General features: G+C 30.8%; 1 protein-coding gene across 1 annotated transcript in view; it reads right to left on the bottom strand.

Moving 5' to 3' along the window:
• Nucleotides 1-637: 637 nt before the first annotated feature.
• LOC137926800 (suppressor of lurcher protein 1-like) overlaps nucleotides 638-23262 on the bottom strand; it is a 43730-nt gene continuing 21105 nt past the window's right edge. The window contains exons 3-15 of the mRNA XM_068770505.1: nucleotides 14272-14344; nucleotides 12511-12691; nucleotides 9720-9949; nucleotides 8734-8890; nucleotides 8601-8660; nucleotides 8441-8529; nucleotides 7983-8102; nucleotides 6498-6566; nucleotides 5562-5748; nucleotides 3817-4007; nucleotides 3326-3533; nucleotides 2189-2421; nucleotides 638-729 (exon numbers count right to left, since the gene is read on the bottom strand). Coding sequence (XP_068626606.1) covers nucleotides 638-729; nucleotides 2189-2421; nucleotides 3326-3533; nucleotides 3817-4007; nucleotides 5562-5748; nucleotides 6498-6566; nucleotides 7983-8102; nucleotides 8441-8529; nucleotides 8601-8660; nucleotides 8734-8890; nucleotides 9720-9949; nucleotides 12511-12691; nucleotides 14272-14344 — 1890 coding nt within the window. The remainder of the gene's footprint in view (nucleotides 730-2188; nucleotides 2422-3325; nucleotides 3534-3816; nucleotides 4008-5561; nucleotides 5749-6497; nucleotides 6567-7982; nucleotides 8103-8440; nucleotides 8530-8600; nucleotides 8661-8733; nucleotides 8891-9719; nucleotides 9950-12510; nucleotides 12692-14271; nucleotides 14345-23262) is intronic.

The following is a 23262-nucleotide window of genomic DNA, read 5'->3' as shown; positions in this document are numbered from 1 at the left end:
AAACTGCTTCAGAGTAAAATTTAATTTCAACATGTAAATTATTGATTACCTGGGTAATATTTATATTTTTCGGACATAGGCTTCTTTCTTTATAGAGAGTAATTCGTAATTCATCGCCCAGGCCCAATTAGAAAAGTATTCACGTTTCAGGATACTTTGGCATTTATTTGAATTTTAAATTCGTTTCATGCATGAACAATCATGTAAATATTTTTATCAATAATGTGCCTTAATGAGAAATCGATCCTTGTACGTAAAGTTATTATAACCTATCTGTCATTTATTTGCTACTGCAAATTCAAAGAAAATAATCATAATATATAATGTATTAAACTATTCCTATTTGCCGTGTGTTGTTAAAAAGGTTTCATTAAAAATTTTCCAGATATTTCTTAAAGTAAACGCTGTTGAGATCGATCATTTTACTTTGTATTATAAATCCTCGAGTTGTCCGCACTTTGCGGTTTGACTTCATTAGAATAATAATCGTTAAATAATCTAATTTATCAATTAGTAAGTAGTATGAAACTACAATAATCTCTGTGCCTCAGAGATTGAAGTGTTTATAGGAGATTTATTATAAATAAAACATTCATATGTAACAAAAGTAATTTATTACCAATCTAATATTAGACCATTAGTACCACACTGAACATTGTTTAATGATCTTTATAATATTTACGACAATAGTTAATAGCCACATATCCATCAGGTACGTAGACAAGGAACCTGTAAATAAATAAAAGAATTTATTTTGTAAAATAAATGAAGAAATTTATAAATTTTTTCACGGAAATTCATGTACGTAAATATTATTTGAGCCAACTCATTGTATGTTAAGTTACTTGTTTGTCTATGTCGAAATTGTTAACTGGCATTCAACTGTTCATCGCTAACAATTTCTCATACATATTGAAGCTAAATAAATACGTTTTTGTAGATTTTTATTTATATTGCTTCGTACTGAGAAATAAATAATGACATTGCTCTATATCTAATTTAACAGTTTATCTGTTTCCCGTATTCTGGAAATTGTGATAGTATCTGTCATTGTTGTTAACAACAATTTAACTATTAAACAATTTACTGTGGTTAAAACCCTAGTGTCATCTTCAAAAGTATTGTTATCTCATACATTTACATATGTTATATGCTAAATACGATAATTTGTTATATACATTAAGGCTCTAAATAGGAGAAGATTTAGCTCATTTAGCAGTGCCTTGAAAGCTTTTACACTTATTTCAAATCACCCTTTATTAAGTGATCACTCTAAAATTAGTTATGTTATTATTTTTATTAGAATGCCACAAAAACTTCCAGCCGTACATTATCTGCAGGAACAGAGGGTAAACTACTTATTTACTTATGTATATAATAGTATTTTGAAGACGCTATTTCTTACTATATATTTTTCTTACTTTCTTAAATAAATAAGTTATTTACTATTTCTGAAACCAATGACTTTTGTATAGGGTGTACAGTACAATAATTCACAGCAAATGGGCTATACAATCACACAACTGTAACTAAACATTCTGTATAAGAAGAAGAGACTAATGAAACACTTATTAAATATAAAATATTACTGTAAGTAAATTGTCTAAATATGTGAAAAGTTTTATAATAATGCATAGTGCAAGTTTTTTATAAATATATGTTAATTAAATAATTATATCCTTTACCGACGGTGGACGCGGCCTTAGTGGATCGACGACATAGTCAAGTTCATGTTAAGTCATTAGATGCAGGCAGCGCAAAACTAATTGATCTTTGGGAAAGGCCTAGGCCGTGCACTTAGAGTCCATCGGCTGATATGATTGAATGGAATCATTCAACAATATTTCTTCATAAGAAAACGTGTTTTCGTAAACTGTGTATACAATTTGGCGGATCATATAAATAAGTTAATAATGTTGTTTCTTTTTTTTTTTGTCATATGATGTCTTATTACTGGAGCGAAAATAAAGAGAGTGTGGTTGATGTGACATTTCAACTTCGTACTTCCTTTTCTGATTAATGAAGGTTTTCTCAAACTCTTTGTACTTCACCTAAAGTCTAAGGAGCTTGCTGGAACACAAACCTTGTAGTTTTCAATTATTATTGTAATGTCATGTTTATGATATGTAAAATGAGTTATAAATAATCCCTTACTAACGGAATACAACGATTATTATTTGTATCTTACCTCTGTTTACATCAGGCATTATCATACTATGCATTTCGGAATCCTTTAAAAAAATATAATTCGCTTTAAATCCAGTCGCGTCAAGTCGGTCGTTAGATTTAAAAGTTACGCGTAGAAAGTTTTTTTCTGACGTAAAATGAAGGTCCTTCAATTGTCCGCAGTACCTTGTACTTGATGAATCAATCATCTGATTTGATAATTGTATATAGTCGCTTGCAGACACGGCTTTGCAGCTAAAAACAGTGATCATTATTAATAAAAGGTGGTGCAAAAGTAATGACATTAATTTTTACATACGACGCCAAATGTCACTGTGAAGGGAATAATTTATACAGATAGATATTTTTATAGATATATAGAGAATTGATTGTAAGTCATGGAGTACATCTATACATTATCATCATAAATTTCAAAGAACAGTGAGATTTGGCTCGATTTGTTAAAATTAAGACACATTCATATACAGTATTTTTTGACCATTCACAAATGCTTTTTGCTAATTGGCCTCTTCTTTAAGCGGAGAATTCGAAAGCTGTTTAGGCGCCCAGACCTTTTCAAAGTATCCGATATAATATTTAAATTATAGGAATGAGTAGATTATAGGCATACATTATTAGAATTAATAAAATATTTATAGTAGCTTTTCCTTTTTGCCTACTATATTACTTTCTAGAAACAGAAACTTTTGAACAAATCCTCATATGGTACGGTATAAAATGGTAGAAAACATTTATGTACCCGAGTCTTCTGTAGATGTAAGTCATATAAGCCATAGATTAATATTTAATATTTTTTTAGGCTGACATATGGATTTAAAATAAACTTAATAAATGAATCAATAAAAATGGAGCCTACTCAACCACAAAAATTACGACTCTGTCGGGAATAGTCGTAATACGGGGTGGTCGGACAAGGTTCATTTTTTAAAAACGCACTGGTTTATGATGCTTAGGGCCTTTTCATACGGAGTATAATAAAATATTGAATAAAATAGAAACTACAGGATACTTCTTTCAAAAGACGTAATAAAAACATTTTTACTTTATCAAAGATTATGTAGCTGCGAGTACGACGTGAAATATACGTTAATGAGATTTTTTGTGCTTATGATTTTTATTTATTTAAAATTATACTCACGGGATCACACCTTCGATATCAAAATGTGTAAAATGAAGGCGCACTCGTTCATCTCGACTACCATAGAAAAAATAATTACATTCGGTGTCTCGTGGATAAACACCGGGATAATTTGGTGACGTCACAACCCCACGCTCTCTATTGGTGCTATTAAACACAAAAGCGCAGGGGAACTCCAAAAGCTGCTTTCCCGTCTTGATTGCATAATCTTTTCAAATCGAAAGTATACATACAATTAGTATATAATTAGAAAGCTGTGTACATACGGTGTCAGAAATATTATCTATTTAAAAAAACATAGTATTCAGATTATTAAATTTATGGTAAATTATTTAACATAATATAACTAAATGCAATATCTTATTACTGAATAATTTCAAAATACTAAACTTAGACCTGAAAAATGAATGAAGTCTACAAAATTCTTTTATGGTATATTATAATGTTTATCAAACGCAACAAAAATATACATGAATAGATTTGTACGTTACCTGTAATAAAATTATAAGATATTTTAAATCCTTTGCTACTTCTTGATCCGTGAATCCCTCTGAATATTACAGATAACTTGGGTCCATTTGACATTATTGGTTTTGGTAGGTCAGTCCCACAAAACGAGGCCATTTTCTCTAATCGGCCATCGACGTATAAAAATATGTCTATTGAATCTGTACTATCACAGCTGCAAAATAATAGACTGACTTTTAGGTTCTTTTCTTTATACAATTTGAATACTTATACACGCAAAGTTTCTAGGTAGATTATAATATATTTTTGAACATACGTGCAATGACACACTCGTATGAACTCGTAATGACACACTTTAATTGTCTTATTTTCATAACAAATCTTTACATATAAACATTGAAACCATATTTTCTTTAGTAATGCAATTACTCAAGTGCGGCTTTGCCGAAAGACTAAATACATGTATACATGACATGATTTAGGTGCACCAATCTATGTACTGACTCATCACAGTATCTCTAGAATTATAATGTTTAGAAACTTGAAATTTATGCTATGTATAAGTTTATTAAAAAATGCATATTTTCAAACTATAACTCTTATAGATATAAAATTTGACCACAACATTTTATATGCTTGTAAAAAATAATTAGGAATTGATTTTACAACTTTACTCCTTAAAAAAGCAGAGTGGGCTATAAAATAATAAAAAAATGAACACTGTGAAGCAGGCGTGAGACAGTTTTTATAAGTTTAAAAATACATTACAAACGGTTCCTATGAGAATAAAAATTTAAAAAATTACTCAAATATTGCGCAAAAATTCGAAAGTTTTCAGAAAATATAACGCCTATAGTGACTGAAAAGTTTGCTATAATAAACTTCGTGTATTTGACAGTTCACTTTGAGGTTCCATTTAATTATTCATAGATAAGACAAAACAACATCTGTCTGCTAGTAAATAATGTAACTGGAGAAATTTATTTAAAATTCACAGTTATTTAAATAAGTTATTGAAAACAAAGTGAGTGTTTCAAAATTGTTTCACGGATAGATATCTAATCTTAAGAACATAGTAATTGATCTTGATGTTACGATGAAAGGAATGAATTGTTAGAGAATTTAGATCCATATGAATTTTTTATTCAATGTAAAGACTTATTTTAACGAATATGATTCAACAAAGACTTTTAATATAATGTTTTGCGGAGCGCATCGTTTACTTGAATATGAATGTAATAAGCTGAGTAACGAAACTGCGCCTTTGAAAGAGGAATGCAGCTTGCATGGCTAGTATATAAATGACGTTGGTAATATAATAAATATAGTCTCAACCATTTATTAATTTTACTTTCCACGTTGGATATTGTAAAGTAACCATTTGTATACGTAATGAGAATTCTAAAATTACATAATGTTATGTATAAAGTATTATTATCTTCATCTTACATATTTATTTTACATTTGCTTCACATTTTTTTATTGTGGGAGACCTGGTTATAGGCTCAATTTCTGTTTATTGTATACTCATAGTATTATACATTCATGCATTAAATGTCAATAAACATTACATTAACCAAATTTATAATTAACAAAAATTAAATTAATAATTTATTCTTATCTAATCTAATTTGTTCGAGATGGCATAACATACAGGATTTTGTTTTATTTAAACACACATATACTTAAATATATTAAAAATTTACTTTACATATTAGCAGAATTTTAACACAAATGTCAAAGTTATATTTTATATTCGACAACTTACTCCACGGTGTGTCCTGCGATTTTTGGCAAACTAAAATCTTCGAACACTAGTCGAATTCTCTCCCGGCCTCGACCCACAAAATCGTAATGACATTGAGTTTTTTGAGGATACGGCGACGGGTACTTCGGCGAGGTGAAGATACCCTTTTTGCTCTTATCGCTCCTAAATATTTGATGGCAGGATGAAGCTAAAAACGTTTTTATTAGAAAACAAATGTTACTAACGAAATATAAATGGTTACTGAAACATTTAAGTATGTTTATTGATAAACATGAATGTGAAAAATTTTCTGCAAACGAAATCATATGTATAGAGAACATTTTAATTATGATAATAATAATAATATTTTGATTACTCATAATACAAATAAATAAATAAATAAAAAATTGAAAAAAAAACTAAAAGTAAAAATGGAACAATATAAACTAATGACCTGAAGTGTTAATTATTATTAGTTTATTTCGTATTAAACTAAGTTAAGTATGTTAAATTCATTATTATCATCATTTCAGCCCTAGGTCGTCTACTGCTAGACGCGAGCCTTTCTCATAGATTTCAATGAGACCGTTGGAAATCGGATTTCACCTTGTTTCTGTCGAAGGCCTTGACCACGGTCTCTGCGTTTTTCGGTCTGTGGTCTTAACTCTAGAAACTTAAGGCTCCAGCAGTATTCAGCATCATCAGTTCTGGATGTTATATGACCTCAACCTGCCAATATTTTTTTTGTCTAAATATTCCTAAATATTTGCTAAAGTTCTCTCTGTATCCCTAAAGCATCTAACTTGTATGTAGAATTATAATTAACTAATCATAGTAAAAAATAACTACAACGACATTAAATATAGTAGTTAGTAGAAATAAAAGTAACTATTCAATAATATTTTAATATATTAATTTACGTATTTTAATTTTAATAAAGAAGAAAACTAGTCTTACTTGTAGCGCTTACTGCAGGACCAAGAGCAGATATAGCTTCTTCGGCTTTTATTTTTAACGTATTCGCGTCTATAAAAATAAAAAAATATTTATAGCATAAATTTAATAATACAAAATAATTTTAGTAATCTACCAACATTGGGCAGTAGGATCCCGAGTTAGAATAGCCTAATTTGATATAAATTAAAATCAAATCGATCTCCCCTATGTTATATTTTAACATAAATTACATGGCTACGAAAGCGTTGTAAATACGCCGGAAAGCGCAACGTAATACGTCCTCCCATAAGGTGGGCAGTCTATTAAGAGCCCCTGGCTGGCTTCCTTATAGATTTCTAAGTTGATAAGTAAAAATCGTACTGCACCTAGCATCTTCTGACGGCCTTAACAAAGTCAACTGTCCACCTTGTATGTAGACATCCCTATCCTTACCAGTTTGTGTTTTCCTCTCTAAAAACCTTAAGGTTCCATTGACGCTTTGTTCTGGGCGCTATGTAGCCCGCCAACGACCACTTCATCTTAGTTACTTTTCCTAAGAATCTCCTCATTACAGAATTAATCTTGTAAAACAATCTCGAGCATATCCCTCTTCTTGTTTCATTGAGCTATTGTGAGGTCGCCAATGAGGTCCGAGATAAGAGATCGTGTTTCATTGAAATAAGTAACTACTAGTTGGTTGTGGTTGTTGGGTAAGCCTTACCAATTAACGTGTTTTATTCATATATTCAAAAGTAAAGTGTTCGTTTTTAATTATAATTCGTACGACTAAAATAACAAATCACCTAAAAATCACTACAATTGGTATATGATCAGCATGTAACTCCAAAAATAGTATTATTATCATGTTTCCGACGTTTATAGTGATTTGTAGTATACCTACTTGGAAAACCATAATTATTGAGATGAAATCTCAAACCAAACTTGAAACTATAAGTCAGTAAGACGTATGTTATGTTACAGCGTAGACCTGACCAACAACAACAATTAATAACTTTCAAATTGCTTCAAAATAACTATGACATATGACCGTCCACCACCTCAGTTCCACCCATATGTGCATACCCAAATAAAACTGTGATAAATAAATAATTAGTTATTCAATTTTTATAACAAACGTTATCTAGTTTTAATTGCAACGCCAGATGCGTTTTCGTTTGTCTATCGTAAAAACGTATATACCTTTCCTTTATTTTTAAAAATTATTTAAAATTTTGTGTTTATTTTTATCTATTTATCAATAATATTCTTTGCATTTAATAATCGAATTTACAGAATTCTTCTATGAAATTCCATAATATACAAATAACGCGATTTTCTGTGAATCATTTCAAATATTCTTATCACTGCTTAAGTTACATAAATAATTAAATTGAGTTGAATGTAGTTGTTAAATTTCCTCAACAAATTTTTATTTCGAACGAACATCACTTTAAAAGCACTATAGCTAATTAAATGACAAGGCGAGACAAGAGAAGCTTACTGAACCTGTGTCTGTATTGTCCTCCATTTGAAATTGGTATCTCGCTTTAAATCCTTGTCCCGGAGAATTTGAATTTGCTGTAAATTGTACTAAAATTTCCGCGCCAGTTGATAAGATTTCGTAGCCTAAAAATAAAGTAAAATGAAATTTAATTTAAAAATGATAAAATTAATACTCAACTTTAATAGTTCGTTTTTATACATAAATAATGAATATTGTTTCTTAACATTTTTACTGATCAGAAATCATAAAAATATCGGATTTCCTAGGTGCAATAAAGAAAAATGTTTCACATCAAAAAGCGATCCGCCTATTAATTGAATATCACTAGCAATATTTGTTAGTACATAATTATTAATATATATTCATTTTCTGAAGCAGCACATTAATAAATATTTTTTTCTGTGAGATGTTAGTAATAATTCCCATAAAGTTATAAAAATCATAATAAACAGTGTTTTACCGACTACTTCATTGCAAAGAATTGCCAAAACCGGAGCTGTCGTCGATCTACCATCGTACACTTTGATCACATCGGCACGATTAAGGCAACTAAAACGTGAAAAAAAACGTTAATACTTAAATTGAGTTAATAAATTACATTAATTTTATTACTATGTTACCTGTCATCGCCCTTTTGCAAGAATGACTCTTCGAATAATAGTTTAATTCTTTCGTTTTTTCTGAAAACATTAAAAAAGAAATAAAATTGTTTCGTTAATATAAATTCACTTATAAACTATTAAAAAATGTTACCTGGCGTTAAAATGATAATTGCAGCGAACGTTAGTCGGATAGCTCGAGGGATATCTCGGACTGTACAGGCGACCGTACGACGGTTTGCTTGGATGCGAATCGAATATGTAATCACACCACGTATTTTGCACATGAACACCATTGGTTTCAAAATTTCCTACAAGAAATCATAATTCAATTATTTTATGACAGTTATCGAAATTCGAATATCGAATATTACTCTTAATGAAATAAACTGCTATTTAATATAATCATAAAATTAAAAAATTACAAAATAAATAAAGATTACTCTTTCAACCCCACTTTGTAAGTGAAAAAAAAAAAACAAATGACTGTAGCAGGCGCTTACAACTATAAAATAATAATCGTATCGAGTATTTCCACTTACACGTTCTATTTTTAAATATCGTCATCGGATTCAATTTCAATTCATAGGGTTCTAACATTAATATTTTTTTAATTCAAACATGTTTTCTGTCTCAAATGTACAACGTCATTTTGCCACAAAGGTAAACACATCCTTGCATTGTAATGATTAAGTCTTACCGATGAATTTGCAGTATATAAATGTCGCTCAATATAAGAATTAAAAAAACACGTTGACATATGTACGTGAAGTTTCTTTTTACTTAAAAAGTGACGTATTTGCCTCTGGCAGATCATAGCATAAATATTTGTTTGCCTAATGTGGTCGTATACAGCCTAGGCCAATTTTTCCTTAACTTTTAACTAAGTGTTAGAAACACATTATGTTTTTTTTTATTTAATTATAAAAATTATAAATCAATAACTTACAAATAATCAATATTAAATTTATTCTAAACAAAATAATATAATAGAGTATTGTGTACATTTATTACAGTTATATCATTGATGAATTGTATGTTTATTAATTATGTTGTATTAAGAATCATTTTATATTTATTTTAATACATTAAATTAAAATTGTTTCTGGTGTTGATAACAAAAATCAAAAATCAACTTACTTCTATCTATGAATTTGAACGTTCCAATAAATCCTGTCGCATTAGATTTCTTGCCTCCCATGTTCAATTCCAGTATGAGAACAGGTCCATGGGAATAAAGAGCCGGGGGTGCATCAGCTCTACTGCCGCATAAGGAGCGAGACCATATCGAGTATTCGTTTATTCCAGGTGGACCAGGGCCATGGACATCCACTTCTGAGTACACCTTAACAAAGTCCCCGCGGGTGCAGCTATGAATGTGAATATTAAGCTTGAATATTATCCAAAATTAATGGGAAAAAAAAATTAAAAACAAAATATTAGTGGCACCAGAAAGTAATGTCGTTTCTGAGCATGTCGATATGATTGTCATTTGGTAGCTCATTACATACTTGGAAGACGTTGTATACTAGACGGCATAAAGTTAATAATAACGAAGTGGAATATATTGTTGATAAGAAATAAAATCTTGTTAATAATATGTCGTGTGATTTTAATTTTAATCAACAATATATTCACCTTCATTACCAACAACCTTTTGCCATCTAGTGTACAAATTTTCAATGCGGTAAAAATCAATTGTTTTTTTTTTTTTTTTTGTAAAATATGTCAACAGAAACGACATTACTTTCCGGTCACCCTAATACCTTGCACTATTATTTAATACAGCGACAGCAAGAAAAGTGCCTGAAGTTATATCTTTACATGTTCTTTTAATTTCCATTTAGAATCAATACCATTGATCACTAGTATACAATATGGTGCAATAATCGTCCTCCCTGCGTCGTTTCACTAATAAGTGATTGTGGAGCTTATTGGGAAATATGTGCGCACCATGTTACGTCACCTGTGCCGGCATTCGGCAGCGTGTTTTATTTTGGCTGTTGTCATGTCGAGCGTAGTTCTAGAATAAGTAACTAGAATCGAATTGAGCTTCCTAAGATAACCTTCAACTTAATACTACAAAAGTTAAAAACGCGCCGCGATCTGTGAAACGACTACAATAACCTCAGACGGGTTTTTATGTTCTTAAATGTACTAAATAGATTAGTAAGAGAAATTAATTTCCAATGAAGTTTATTTAAAAAATCCTAATGTTTTTTTCCTGGTAGTTCAACGGCAGAGGACTGAGACTTGCGATCGTAAATCGTGGCTTCTATTCACGAGATGCAATGTTATATAATTCATACTTTGTGTATTAATTATACAGGATTGCCACTGTCCACACACAAGATTCCTGAGGGTGGGCAGCAGAGTTCTTTGCGAACTATAATACCAAATGACAATCGCTAGCCTGCTCGCCAAGCGGGGGAATTGAGGTACTCGTATATGTCCCCATAGATATATATCTTTGAGGGAGGCTTGTGCCTTACATTGGGCGTCTATGGGCTGAAACGATGATGGTTGATATACTTTCTTAATTTCGTACTTGATAATTCAGAGATACTACATGCAAATTTATAATAAAAGAGTAGACAGATCTCTAAGATCTCTAAGTATCAGAAATTTGATAATGGTCTCTGCATAGTTTTATTTGCGGTATAATCTTTCAACATATCTAAGCAGTGGCGATGTTATATGTTTTTTATAAACCGTGAACCTGCTTGAAACTGAACTTCTATCATAAATCGCGTTTCTTAACTACTATAATATCTTTGATAGTCTGTATTATGTTCTTTCTCGACTAATAACTAAGATAATTCGTTTTGCATTGTTGTTTTAATGCAACTAAATAGCGGCTAAAACAGGTTAACTTCTTAAAAAAAAATTGTAAAAAAATGAATTACTGTAAAAATTTAAGTCACGCATTAAAACACACAGTAATTAAAGTGAAAGTAAAAATTATGTATGATATTATCACGTCATACAAGTCCTTCTTCACCGGTAAATGGATTTTCTGGTAAACGGATTTTCTATTACGATTAATTGGATTCCACGTTACCTATTATCCGAAACCATTAGCCATAAGCGGCTAGGTTTAATGACAGTAATATCATATGAAACCTTTGCCTTGCTACGCATAATTGAACCAATTAAAGTTGTAACTGAACTAACCTTTGGATCACAAACATATCTTTCAATACTTGATAATATGGTTTCTGTTATATACGCATGAAGTAGGCAATTAATTTTTACAAACAAACGTTGACATTGTTATTTGGTTTCCAAGTTAATATTGGGTTATACTATCCATTATATTCCTTCAACGAAATAAAACTAGTAACTCCTTTATAGGTGTGTGTGAAATTTATTACAATTAACTTCTCTATATATACTCACAATTATTGCAAAATTAATTCTAAAAATTATTATTTAATTCGTCTTCAGTGTAAAAGATTTAATGTCAACAAGTGATAAACATAAACAATACAGTTGGAAAGTAAATACTTTAAGCACTTTATTGAGGACTGTGAAAATTATTCCAAACAAAACACGGCTGAATTTGTTGTAGGCTCTTTTTGAATCTGAACTCATTGAGATCCTCCGTTATTGTCCTTTATTTTAAGTTGAAATATGCTAGTTTAAATCAAATTAAGCTCTTTTGGAGATGTTTTATTTGTGTGTACTATTAATAATTCAAAGTAGAATTTGAATTGATTAATTATATATATTAATACAAAAGCGCCCAAAAGATCAAAAAAAAAAGCATTTTAATCATGCAGTATTGAATAAGCACCATATAAATCCATTTTTTTTTCTCCTCTACCTAACTTATGGTCTTATCCTCCATATTTTAACTTAAATTAAACTTTGAATGTTTCTACGCATATAGTATTATTATTTATATGCAATTAAAATTAAAATTACTCACTCGAGATGTTCTTTATATATATCAAAGTCAGTAAAGAGTAACTCGACGATTTGATGTGAAGACGCGATGAACGTATAAATAAAGCACGTTGCATGTATGGAGTACGGCCGTGGATAGTCTGGGCTGCTGAATGTGCCACGTTCTTTACCGTATGTGGATGTAAACCGTATGCACTGGCAACCTGGATAATTACACAAAAAAATGCGTCATCAATTTTATAGCTATCGACTAAACGCCATGGAATTTTAATTGCACTAACTTTAATACGTTTTTTTTTTTTAATTTTCGAAAGGTGGTAGGATCGTCTATACTTAAACATTAAAATTTGTACTTTATAATAATGTAGATTGTAGTGTTTTTATGTTGAATTTAATGAATAAATGCATGATGACAATGAAAATGTAAAAGGAATTTTGTGTATGGTGCAAATTTTTATAAATATTCTACTTTGGCGGGACTGAGACTGAGTTGACTGAAGATCGACCCAGTGTGATAAGATTCTTTTTTTTCGAAAGTCTCTTAAAGAATCCGTTATTTGGGCATCTGTTCTTCGTATAATGTTCTACGTTTGGTACTGTTTTTCAGCGCAATCGTTGGAGCAATCATCCTGCAAGCAACTGATATACAAGCATAAGCGATCCACCTACAATATATTAAGAAGAAATAAATCGAAAAAGTTAAAATAAGAATAAAAGTCACGGACGATTTCTTTAGTTTCATTTCCTTGTAAAGTTATAATTGTGCCAAGTCCGTTACAGAACTTTTTAAAAGAAAACTATGTTGACTTAGTCTTTTGATAAAGTTTAAAAGTTTCATTTCATGTGTAAAAATTTACTCGTAACTAATCGTTTTATGTTTGCAACGTTTGTGTGAATCGAATAAGTAACAAGGTATTTGACGGTTGAATTTAAAAAAGAAATCTTTAAAAAAATATATAAACATAAGATATACTCAATTAAATCGACGAGAAGTAGCAATTAACGTGATTATTCTATGAATAAGAATATCCGAAGACTAACAAAGTTAACGGACTTTAGACGAAAGCCTACAGACAACTTCAGGCCATATTGGCAATGTCATAGTTTCTCAACGACCTACAGACAGAGTTGACTCGGCTTTTTTACGATATCTAATTAGAGATTCTTTTGACAAACGATAGTAATCAGCATAGCCCAATAGTTTGGCAAGGTGAAGTAGCAGTAGCAGGTTACATAGCGCATAGAACAGATGTCAAAAGTCTCGAAATGGTAGTCAAAATAGACGTCCAAAGACCCTGGATGCATGCGGCTTCCAGCTTATACGAAATCTATGAGGGAGGCTTAAGTTTAACAGTGGATGTTCTACAGCTGAAATGTCGATGATATAGTTCTATACCATAGACGTAATGCAAATTGAGCGTTTAGTTATCTATACTTTTTTGTTCCAAAATTTATACAACGTAGAATAAAAAATAATCTTATGTTTTCATGTAAAAACTTTGCATTTTCGTATTAGCGTGTGATTCCCAAAACGGTGGTCGGTTTAATTATTTGTGAATTTGAAATTGAATATCTTAAAGCTTCCACGTAGTCGACGGAATTATATAATTAAAGAATTATGTTCTAATTTCTAACTACTTTCTGTTGTAATTCTTATCTTTCTTATTGCGTATAATTTATAGAAATTCATTTGTTTTATTAAACATTTAATAAACTCAATATTACAACGTCGAAACAAAGCAAAGATCTTTATTTAACAAAGTATATAAACAAAAGTACTTACTCGGATCCACTGCTTGTCCTTCATCGACAGTATGCAGAGAGATGTGTATCAATAATATCAGAGTAGTTGATTTCTAGAAAAAAATGTACAAAATGTTAACATATTACAAATGTTACTGCTATATTTTATTTGCCAGATCCAGTTAATGTTTATCCATTTTGTAACTTGAAAGGAACTGATGAGAATTTTTGCATCTGCTATTGTAAATAAATGTAAGAATACGTTTACATGGGGCTATTTTTCTGAAAACTTTGAAATTAACCATTTTTTGTACGTACACAGAAGCATTTTAAGATAAACATGTTGGCAGGAGTATTGTAAAATAGGGTAATTGTTTAACATAAATTATTTAAGTAAACTTAAAGTGAGTTAAACACTTGTGACACACGTCTTGTTTGTAGGTATAAATAAGGACGCATGGTACAAAGAAGAGAAAAAGTATTCGCTTAAACCACTACAGAATTCGGATTTCTGAAAACATTGTTTTTTTTTTTAAATAAGAGAAGATTCTATGGAACTGTATTTAAACTACGAACATTATGCTATTGATGTAATCAAACTTAACAAAAGGTTAGTAAACAAACACTGCTTCTTCCATATTTCCGACATATACCACATAAACGGTATAGAAAGCAGAATTATACGTACCTAAATCGACATTTTTTAAATAGTGACACTACTTAGCGAAACTTATTCTAAGCGACAACTGCAGTACAATGTGAAAGGCCTATGTCAATAGGCGGGTAAACAACAATCGCCACGCTTGGCAAGCGGACAGGCGATCTCGGTGTGGTATTATGGTACGTATAGAACGCTGCAGCCCATCCTCTGGGAAATTGTTTGTAAGCAGTGGCAATTACATATAAATAATGTACGGAGTTTTAATTATATATACGACTGTATCCCGGGAACCGAACCAACGAACCTACGATCGCAAGTCACAGTTCCCTACCTTTGGACTACTACCGCTCTACCTCAGTGTAAAGGTGTCCTAAAGGCCACACACTTCGGTTCACCGAGATTTCCTCACGAGTTTTTCGGTGACATCAAGATTAAGCTATATATTTTGAGGAGTTTAGTTGGCTAGATTAAGACTTACACCGGAATCTAAATGTACGCAATGGCACTTAGTTGCGTAATTTTTAAAAATTGTAAACAAATGTGAAATAAAACTACCAAAGGCTGTCTTATTGTATCACTGCGTAAGCGGTGCCGAATCGAACTTTTAAATTACGATCGCAAATAATCTATACTGTAAACTGGATACAATTATCAAATGTTAGGTATAATAAATGTTACAGCGATCATATGAGCTATTAAAATTATATAGGAGTAGTAATTTGAACATAAACAATTCATGTGCTTAACCACTATAAGGGCTAAATAGGAGTAGCAAAAGGTGCTATCTATTATTGATTACGGCATTGTCCCACTCTAATATAATAAGATTAGTTTGAGTATAACATAGAAGGTTTACGCGCATATTAAACATTCTTGAGGCTTCACTACGTATAGTGTGTTGCTAACAAACAGCTATTTATAACGAAGTTAAATTAAATTGCTAGTTGCTTATTGTTTCGTCTCGAATTCATTGCATGAGCAATGTTTCTGATAACATTGTTGGTTAATTTACTTTGATATAAATAGAGAATGTTTATAAATAGTACAGACAATAATAAATGGGTCTATAAAGCGATTTGAAAACAATAATATTTCAGTTAAGTATACTTCACAGTTGTAAGTACTTAAATAAACATAAACAAGATTGAAATTATCAAATTTAATATAACAAAGGCTACTAAACATTTTGTATTTTGTGTATTTTTTCATGTAATCAAATTATACATCGACTTGTTTTCTAATAAAAATTTGTCAGTCTTGATAATAAACTCAATAAAAACACAATTAAAAATAAGAATAGAACTTTGAGCGAAATTTGTGTTAACAAAACATACACACAGATAGTAAAGTAATAAGTAATTGCTTTTGTGTAATTTGCGAAATATAAAAGCACTTGTCATATTTAATTTTGTCACAGAACAATCTCAATTGATATATCTCTTTTAAAACTTAAATCAAAATATTATTTATTCGAATAAGTTAATACAAGCACTTTCGAATCGTCAATCAACGTAAAATGGCGGCATTGTTATATATGCTTTTAGATTTGAGGTAACTGATAATTCAGGTTGTTATATCAAGTTTGACATTTCGTTATTCTTTACATTTAGTTAATTACCTGAACCCATAAAGTATGTTATTAGTTTTAATATTTCTATATTAGCAAAACAAACTTAGTAGTAAAGTTATACAATTTGTTTATATCTGATAGACTATTGATTGGGTAAAAGCGACATCGGAAAACAAGATTATCCGAATCAAACTTCCATAACCAGCGTTTGTTACCGGTAATCCGTGTGTGTTACCGGTGATGATTTATAAATTTGAAACGTGGTACTTTGCAGACCTTATAAGTAGGCTCAAAGCTGGTTGCAGTAGTGAATGGTAAAGTGACCACTCAGCATAATGTTGCCATGACGCTGATTTTTAGTCATACCTTAATGACGCATCTACGGGAGTTGAAACTACCTACGCAATTACAGTTATCAAATTAAAAAGATCATCCGGAGTGCAATGGCGAAGGCTATGCTCGGACCTTCAGTGCGAGAACAAAACAGAAAAGAAGACATACCCAAAAGACCTAGTGTTACCGACGTAGCTCGAAGATTGCTTGTCTAAAGGGGCAATAGACGGGGCATATCACCCACGTGCAACCAACGGTCGTTTGGACCAATAACTTCACGTGGCGACCATAATTAGTAGACGCGGCGTGGGTAGGACCCTACTATTGACAGATGACAGTCAAAGACACAGGAAGTCGCTTTGGTGCCTTGCATAATACTATATTATACTATAGTATATTATACTGTTATTACTATATTATATAATACCTATTCTATGAGAAAAGCACTGTGTCCCACCGTAAAATATTACCGCACTTATGGTATACATATACAGTGATCGATTTAAAAAATGTAAAAGTTTTAAGTAGTTAGAGACTACCAATTTTCTGTATAAAATCATCACTTGCGAACAGGCTTGTGGAATACAACACTGCGGAATTTTACAGACCAGTAACTTTAGTACAAAGTCTGCAGGTATAGATATTAAACAATTATTAATTTTTATATGTAGTGGTCTAAATTTTAGTCAAAATTATTTCATAAATATATGATCTTTTTCAGAAATAATAAAGTATATATGATGTATTATACTTTAATATTTCTGAAGCCATTGATTTTTGGATACGGTGTAACATATATAAATTGACAGCAAATGAGCTATAAATTTATCTCTTTATAGCTTTTATACCTATAACTAATCAACTTGTATACATTGTTTTATCTCTAATACTTTAGCAAATCTTCATAATTAATTATGATTAGTATTTTTTTGAAAATATATTTAATACCTTCTAATATTTTTTTAAAAATATACTAACTTAAAATGGATTTAAAAGCCTAAACTTTCGTAATCATGTTTGTTTTGCCACTTATTTGACTGCGGGAAAAATTAAAAAGAAATTAACACACACTGACAACACAACACGAAACTGTGTGGTTAACTATTCAAAGAAATATAGACTTTAATTCATTGCCTCAGAGTACAAATTGAAAAAAAAAATGTTTTTAAATAAAACAAACCATAGTAAAAAAAATTAAATATTAGCTTGCTTACCATCATTTTATTTTCTATTCTTCCTTCTGAGCGAAATATCTGAAACAACTGTCGTTATATTAAAAAAAGAAATAGAAAAAAATGATTCAGCTTTATTTTACAAATTGTTTACTTTCACGTCGTTTTTTAGATGCCACAAAAGCAAATGGTCTGCGTATCAATATGACCACAAATATATGTAAAATAAAGGCGTTTAAAAGTGCAAAGTGCGTTTAAAAGTTTAAAAGTATTAAAAATATAATACATAACCAGTTATCAATAATAATTATCTTTATTTTTGTTAAAGAAAGAAAGCTTTTTTTGCTTTTTAACCGGTAATATGATTACTAAGCCGAAGAATACATAATTCATTTACGTCTTCCCTTACGACTTTTTACTTAACGGAAACCGTATCCAAAGCCTTGATTCAGATAAAGCCATAAAAGCGAAAACCCCAGTAAAAATATATGCTCAATTTCATTCCCAATTACATTGGAAAAAAAAATACTAAAGTATTTCTCAGTATATTCCACATAAATATGCGGTTCTCATGACGTAAAACAAGTACAGGTATGATCAAAATAAAATAAAAACCACTTCGAAGTCATTCAACGCGGAAAACCTTTTTAGATATCACATCGAAAACTTTTTAACCAAATTGAAAACGTTTCAGGTAATATTAGTGTCATAAATAGAACATTAAGACGATTTTGGTAAATCTTTCATACAGGAATTTTTACATTCTTCTTGTTAAAGATGTTATGTTTTTATATGCTTAGTCTAAGAAAATTTATTTTAATCGTAAAATGTTATACTATAGTTGGTATTTATTTTCGAAAGTTTAACGCAAATAACATATTTATGCAGTAGTTATTAAAACTCTACGTTTGGGTGCAAACGATTACTTTATAAATATTGAAATTAAATTAGTGGCATTAGTGGAGAATTTCGAAATAAATTCTTTGTGGGCGTCGTGAAAAAAAAATTTTTTTTTTTGTATATGTAAATAATATTATTCAACATTTGTCTTAATAAACATACCTTCGTAATTTATTCTCCTGTATCGTAACCTTTATTTTCATAGAAATTGACTCTTCAATGTAAATTTCAACTTATATTTCGCACTTAATATCTGTCCATTAATACATACGTATGTGTAATAAAATTATAATTTAATTTTAAATAAGGCTAAATAAGTAAATAGAATTTTTAAAACTTATAAAGTATATGTATCGAATTTTGAAAACCTGGTAAAGTTTTCGTAAAAGACGAAGCCATCGGCACGTCCGTTAGGTATGGAAGAATCGCGAGACTGAGGTTGCCGCCAGAAGCGATCCTTTGAAATATTGCGATGATGTCGCAAAAAAATTAAGAAGTGTATTTTGTAGAAATTACCAAATTTAATAAAACAGTTTTTCGTTCGAGTATAATTGGAAAACCATTATTTTTAAATAATTAAATGTCACTAAGACCGACTCTCCCTTAATTTATTTTGCTTTTGAATGCAAACGTTTGAATCAAAGTGATTCCTTACCTTCGGTATAATGCCGGATTTCCGACGTACATTTACATTAGCTGTTTGAACGAGCGCCAGATAATTCTAGAACTAATAGTAGAGCTATCAAAAACAATAAAAACCGGTAAAATAATCTCATTTTAGCTTACATAAAATGAAATATGTTCATTGAAAGGAGTGGGTTCTTTCATAACGTGCAAAAATTTTGACCTTTACAAAGGAGGATAAACGGTATCTTATTTGCGCGTTTTCACAGCGGAATCTCTACCAACACCTCATGCGGCGTTGCACCAGAAAGAATAGTCATAGCGAAATTGCTAAAACAGCATCATATTTTCTTAACTTTGTATGACAAATTGACAATATTTTACTACGCTAGTGTTTGTTATAAGCATCTTATATGTATAGTGGCTAATAAAAATCAAGCTTTCACAGATCTCCTGTTAGATTTTATCTCTATGAGCTGCACAGATTGTTTTGTCTTCACTTTTCATAAGCAATAAAAATGTATAACTACACAAAGTACATATGCCAAGTGTCAGATAAGAGATTTCCTATTGTAAGTCTTAACAATTAATATAATTGTCATCATCTACGATTGTAATGAATGGAAAAAGCTTGTTTTTTTATGGAATGCCACTGACCCTTTACTGGCGTTTACAAATTTCACTGGCTTGACGGGACAAAACAGAGAAGACACTTAGCATAGCCTTTATTTTTCGTAGTGAAGTTCGGGGACATTGGAAGCGTCGGTCGCTACATTTTTTATAGTATTTCCCATCCCACTAGAAATCTTTTCTAATCTCTGCATCATTCTGAGTTGACAAGTATGAATAAATTATATAATGGATTGAAAAAGACCTGATAACTTTTAACTTTAAGTGCTAATTAGCGTTTATGTATGCTATCAAGAGACTCGCAAAGCATATTTTTAAATGCAATTGTTAAAAAAATAACAATGTCAAAAATTTTACAATACGTGCCAATATTACTTAGCTAAAAAAAATTAAAATAATTTGATTTGCACCTTCATTGAACACAGTGGTAAAACTATATTATATAGGTCATGATCCAAAAGTAAGCTATAAATTTGATGGTAGCCTGGATACCGAATAATAAATGGCAGTAGTAAATCTAACAGGATAGTGCCGTAAACATTACGGATTTTAGATTATTCAGTAATGGTCTGTGTATCATAAAATTCCAAAACAATAATTACTCAAAATTTTTTGATAAAATTGCATATTAATTTATTCGTTCTCTAGACAAGACGAGAAATAATGCACAAAACGTCTGCTAATCGAAGTAACGATCATCACGTTTGTATTTAATGCATAGTGGTCGGATGACGATTTGATTACAACTCTATTCATCTTTTTTAAAAAATTAGTGGTACTATAAAGCATAACAGCTACGGCAAATATTTTTGTGAACATTTTGCTGTCGCTCCGTGCACGGTACGCTACGGTATTGGTCGCAAACGAAATGATCTAGTGGGCACAGTCTCGTATATTTCTTCACAAATAATATTTTTATGGTTTGTCAGCCGAAGCGATGTAATGGCTCGGCGACCTCCCAATCCGATAAGACCGCGGTCCTATGGTGAATAGGTTTGACTTTTAAAAACACATGCACACATACACGTATACGCTCGAGTGCTGCTTATATGCAGGTGTAACATACGCAAACTATCCCGTTTGGGACAATGGGACGAAATGCACTCATAAGACACTAGTATTGGTATAATATAGTTAATTAAGTGTTCTATATTATTTTAAATTCTCTTAATTTAAATATTTCATATACTAATTGAGACTAGTTTTCTTTCAACTTTGATAAGTTTTTTTTTATTATAATTGTACACGATGTCTAGTTTTATAATTTGATTTATACTTTAGATTGTTCTGTTTTAATTTAAATTTATTTATATTACATCTAGTGTCTTATGTGCAATAAATATTAAATGTAAGTAAAAGTAATATACTAGATATATTAATGACGGTTTATATTTAGATTATCATTCTCAAGCTAGAACTAGAGGATATTGTGGTCGGAATTCCTCTTCGAATCTAATAATGTGTCAAGAGATCAATAAAAAGAACGAACGTAACCGATACAGTCAACGGATTAGCATGTCTGTAGCAGTGTGCAGAACACAGTGCTCAGGATAGATGGCTCCTGCTCAAGAGGAGTCGAGACCTCGAGTTGGCAAGTGCATCGTAGAAAGTCTACCCACCTGATGAACTTGCTGAATTCGAATGACAACGCTGGGTGTAAACAGTTTCCAACCAGTGTTTTTGTAAATCTATGGGGAAGGCCTACGTTAAGTAGTGTACATCTTTACACTGAAATGATAATGATTATAAAGAAGAATAGATACCCCATTTTCATATTCACTAAAAAAAAACAGAGGCGTGCCTAGAGGCTTATTGGTAACGTTACTTTGGTGAGCACTAAGCATCAAAGCCTGGAACATTGGCGAAAGGTTTCCAGTTTATCCATATTCTACAGACTACATTTTTGAGAGTGTGCGTCGGAATTACACCAAATAATTCGCCCATCTCCTGTCTTTCATTGGACTACAAGACGTACGGACTCAAGTTATCCGTACACGGTTAAAATGCCTTAAACTTGCACCAAAAGTTTTGCTAATACTTTTATAGTGCAAACAGCCAAGGAGTGGAACAACCTACCAGCATCATTGTTTCCAGACAATTATAACTTAGGAGTCTTCAAGATAAGAGGGATTTGGAATTTTCTGGGCAAGCATGTACCATCTTGGGCCTCGTCATCACTTATCATCAGGCGAGACTGAGGTTAAATACTTCGCCTATAAAGGACAAAAAAAAAACCAATAGGATGCGAATACTGATAATAAATATTAATTTATAGAATTTTCGAATTTCAGACATTTGATGTGTTTGGGATTTTATATATCTAAATTTCACTGTGTTTTTCAAAGGGACTTTTCGAGTTCTCACAAAAGGTAAAAAAGTAATATTCTAATTTATATCTTAGTAAGATTGTATTTACATTTGCTTTTCTTAAAGGAAACGGATATTGATCATGAAAACTTCATGTTTAGGGCGTAGTAAAATTGCAAATTTCGGCAATAAAAACTAGTTAGACTTGTGTACTATAGAATTTTGCTTATTTAACAAAATGTATTCGAAAATGTTTCCGAGTGTAAAGAAAAGACAGTAATACCATTAGGTAAATAATTACAAATTGTTTTACAAAATTAAACATGTTTATAATAAAACGTTAATATTTTATGATAATTTTGGAAATTACAATATAAGAAAATAAAAACTGAAAAGAAATGTCGTTTGACATGAACGTACATGTAATAAAAGATAATAATATGTATTCACGTACAATCAAATATCAAAACAAAAACGTGTTCTTTAGATGTTTCCTAGTAAGCGTTAGGGTTATATGGATGGGATCGCCATAAGGGATATGATGGTTTATTTTTACACGACTAATATCTAATTACAAGCATATGGGTCAAATCGTTGAAACACGGTGATTTAATAATGTTAATAAATCCATTATTCATTCATCCATCGAACTATCCATCTATGTTAATATAACAATTGTGTATAAAAAAATTGAGTTTTAAACCACCCTTATCACTTGGTACTTCGATAGAGAAAATAAACTATAATTCATCCAAAAAACACTGCAAATGGGCACTCTCGTATCGAAGGCACATATTCTGTCTACAGACTTGACCAATAATATTAGGGACCTCC

Source organism: Battus philenor, unplaced genomic scaffold (assembly GCF_028537555.1).
Source record: "Battus philenor isolate CCGP_79_NKW_IND1 unplaced genomic scaffold, ilBatPhil1.0.hap1 SCAF_10, whole genome shotgun sequence".
Classification (NCBI taxonomy): domain Eukaryota; kingdom Metazoa; phylum Arthropoda; class Insecta; order Lepidoptera; family Papilionidae; genus Battus; species Battus philenor.
Note: the sequence above shows the minus strand (reverse complement) of the source record. Positions and strands in the feature narration are given on the sequence as shown.